We start from the raw sequence: 3,994 nt of genomic DNA on the forward strand, positions 1-3,994 counted from the left end.
TGACAGGGGCTGTTAAGAGTTGGCTAGAGCACTAGAGAGCTGAGAATTGATAGAAGTTTGATGACAAGATGAAGTTTTCAGCCCAAAAGTGAAAATTTCGAAACAGCCCTTAATGGGCTGGGCTCATAACCTGTAGTAACTCAGGTGAGCAGCCCTGGGGCAGTCTGGAGTAGACTTTAGCCTTGATACAATAAGTAGAAAGGATAAAGTCGACTCCAAAGTCACATGACTATATATAGAGTGAAAATTGAAATGAAAAGAGACAACTCAAACTACAACAGGTACTTGTTCTGGAATTTTGATTTTTAACTTTCCTTCCAACCAACAGTATCGCATGGCTCGCAAAACCAAAACCTCTCAGAAGCAACTATCTCGCCTTAATAGTCTTGACCCCCCTCAAGGATCAAGGGAGGAGCAATCTGAAGATGTGGAAAGGCCCTCATCTCCAGACACCACAATTCAACATCAGACTCAATCCTGCTGACAGCCTCCTCCCTTGCCCATCCCTCAGCACACCTCTGAGCACAACCATATCTCAGAGCATGCTTCCAATCATTTTCACCCCACTATTCTTGATTCTGTGTCTGGACAGACACCAAATGGGCTCGATTTTTTGCTGGCAGCTCTTGAGTCTCAGAATACAACCCACCCCAGGCCTGTGCAGCAACCAGTGATCAGTGGGGCCCAGCCAATTATGGCCAGAACTCCTGAAACCGTCTATGATAATAGTTACTCCATTGAGAAAATACAAGGTGTGTGTGTGTATTTCATTTTCAAGTGTCTCTTTTCTCAGGAGCAACAGCCCCTAAAGCAGCCCAGCCTAGCGCCAGAGCAAGCAGAGTAGCCTGAAACAAGGCTCCCACTAAAACAAAGCAAGTGGAAACTGATTCCATGACAGCAGAAGCCCGGCCATTGCCTGGACCTATCACATACAAAGTAAATGTGGGAGGGAAAGCAAAGCCCCAGCTGCTTTCACTTGATCTAGAATACGAAGATTGGAAGAGTGCCATTTCTGCGACACCTGGATTACCGGAGAACAAACGCTTCAGGCCAGAGATCACTTGGAAGCTGGGCACAGCTCTGAAGATGCAAGACCTGCAGACAGTTGACGATAATCAAGAATACCAGCTGATGGTGCATGAAATAGTCATGCAGCATGAGAAGGATGGGAAGCAGTGGTTGTCATCATCATATGAAATTTAGTCCATTGCACTTTCATACTATCACAAAATCTGCTTGTTTGTTGAAGCTAAATGCAGCTTCCAGCCAGAGAAAGATCAAAGAAAGACTGGCCAGAAAAGTACAAAGAAGAAGCAAGGATCACAGAAAGCCAGGAAGAAAAGATCAAAGACTGGCCAGGACGACTCCAGCTCCTCTGACAGTGACACTGACTCTGGCTCTGCAGACTCAACCATGGATGAATCCGATTCTGATCATTCACATTGTGTGCAGTGCAAGAAGCCAGCAAAGCTGGCGCTTTGGCAAATTGAAGACTTACTCCATGAGAAGCACCATTTCTGTGAGCAGCACCTCAAGAACTGCTATGTAATGCCAAGTGGAAAGCACCTTTCCCTCACAAAGGCAGTTGCCAAGTGATGGGCTGGAGCAATTGTAAGATTTTCACTAATACAAATATATGTTCGGTACTGAATTACCTTGCTTGCAAGGTCTCTTGCATGTCCACAATTCGTGGGAATTCTGCAAATATATTGGTGGGAATTCTGCAAATGTATTGACTGCTTTTCTGCATGTGTCCTTTCCTCCAACTCATCTTTCTGGCTCATTTGTCCCACAACTCTGTAGCACAAATTTAGGCCCCAAAGGTGCTGTGCACAGGATCCTCTGTAACCTAGGGTCACCATGACAATATAATTTGGACCACTTTCACTATAGTACTGCTCAGGCAGTAAGGCAAGCCACCTGCAAACAAACCATGTCGATGTAAGTACGAGTTTGACTCACTGCACATTCCTCTTCACTCATTATTCCAGTCTCAGTTTGAAACTCATGTGCATCTCTCCAGATGCGTTTGTACATGCAATCCACACGTGTGCAACTCTCAGATGCGTGCCTGTGCTGATTAGGCCGTTCTCACTCGAAATCCACATGCCCGTGTGCACCTAGAAATGTGTGCTTGCACCCACTCTGCTTTCTTCTCTGTGTTCATGGCTCCCCAGGCTCAGACCCATGACTTTTGGGCCTTCCACACACACATCTTCCATGTCCCCCACCCGCTTTTCTGGCAACACATGCGATATTTGCACCTGCGCACGCTGAGAAACTCGTGCCAGCACATCCTAGTCCAGCCCCACACAATATTCACATGCTGACGGCACTCTACCTGTGTACCCTCCAGACACACTCTCTCGCTGTTGTTTTGGGTGATCACATGCAATGGTGGATTTCTGCATGTGAACATATCAATGCTGTCATTGGGATTGTGCATTGCAAGGCTTTGTGGAGTTATAGGGACGAGGGTGTCAGGTATAACACATGTAAGGATGTGTTTGAGTGGCTGGATGCCATTTACGCTGAGTGGACTTCTATTCCTATGGTCCGCTTGTATGAGCTCGCATGCGAGCACTATCTGAAGTCCCTTCCAATGGATCTCATTGTCCCTCCAGCCTTTGCCACATTTTGCCCATCCCTCTCCCCTCTTCCCCTTGATCTTGTGCCCAACACTGCACAAGCCAACGATGAACAAGCCGACAATGAGCCAGAATTGGATAAGAAAAACAAAGGTGGGAAGAGTACTTAGTGGGCTCTTGCCACCACAGGTGGCATCCACCAATTATACGCTGGTGTAAAGTGGGCATGAGACAACATGACACCAGTTGGTTTGATGGGGCATAGGAAGTGCAAAGTGCATTCGTTTAATCGGATAAAGCTAGTGGAATGAAGAGCATTGGAAAAGCTAATTAATTGGTGGCAGGTAATGGTGATACTGTAGTAACTCAGGTGAGCAGCCCTGGGGCAGTCTGGAGTAGACTTTAGCCTTGATACAATAAGTAGAAAGGATAAATACAGGAAGACTTGCCTGGAGTAGACTTTAGCCTTGATACAATAAGTAGAAAGGATAAAGTCGACTCCAAAGTCACATGACTATATATAGAGTGAAGATTGGAATGAAAAGAGACAACTCAAACTACAACAGATACATAATTAATGTAGCGTGCTCATGGCAGACAAAAAGAAAAGAGCTGTGACAGCTTAATAAAGGTGCACAACAGTAGAAAGAACCTTGGCATAATGGTGCAGAAAGACATTACCAGTTTGATGGAAAGATCGATGATGTTGGAAAACATTCCCATTCCGCTAACCTCACATGCAAAAACCTTATCACAAGCAAGGTCAGGGCTTGCACAGCAGCCATTTCTAGTGACACTAGGAAAGTGGAATTGCTACACTCGAAAAGCCACCCGCATCAGTCCTTTCTACTGCTGATGGAATTATTCCCCCACCACTAGGTCATTGCTCCAATGCAAAATCAGTTTCTGCTCCTCCACCACAGCCACCTCCGCCAGCCTCATCTATGCCACAAATGGTTGTACTACAACCCCCCCCCCTCCATACCATGGTCTGTACCCTAGTCATGCATTCCAGAATGCATATGGACATCAGTGTACCACCTGTGAGCATGCTGCCAGATATCATGGATGCCATGACTATCATTGACCACACCCACACTTGTGTCAGGGTTGTGCATGCTTGCAACAAAGGATGCCCCCAAAACCAAGTTGATAGCAAAGCTGGGGGACATGCCCACACCAGCAAAGGATATATATGTACACGGTAGAGACAGTAACTAGCCAACTAACTAATAACCGGTAGAAGCGGATCAAAGATGATAGAAGATCACACAGCATCATAACTGATATCGTGTGACCAGATCAAATAGAAGATCAGAAGCAGAAAAGAAGAAGAACCTGATGGGGATACAGGCCATGTGGTGCTGCGCTACTTACGCTAGCGACCCAAAGATGTGCCCTGACAA

The 3,994-nt window shown here is 46.1% G+C and overlaps 1 protein-coding gene across 1 annotated transcript; it reads left to right on the forward strand.

Annotated features, from left to right (window-relative positions):
• Nucleotides 1–555: 555 nt before the first annotated feature.
• On the forward strand, nucleotides 556–2,758 carry EI90DRAFT_3288618 (uncharacterized protein; the record flags this gene model as incomplete). Its single annotated transcript, XM_039067118.1, has 5 exons — nucleotides 556–752; nucleotides 899–1,202; nucleotides 1,260–1,545; nucleotides 1,894–1,941; nucleotides 2,357–2,758. Exons 1-5 carry the CDS (start codon nucleotides 695–697, stop codon nucleotides 2,756–2,758), a joined length of 1,098 nt encoding a protein of 365 aa, XP_038917581.1. The 5' UTR covers nucleotides 556–694.
• Between the last annotated feature and the right edge of the window lie 1,236 nt (nucleotides 2,759–3,994).

The sequence above is a fragment of the Cantharellus anzutake genome (assembly GCF_015039405.1).
Source record: "Cantharellus anzutake strain C23 chromosome Unknown EI90scaffold_17, whole genome shotgun sequence".
NCBI classification, from domain to species: domain Eukaryota; kingdom Fungi; phylum Basidiomycota; class Agaricomycetes; order Cantharellales; family Hydnaceae; genus Cantharellus; species Cantharellus anzutake.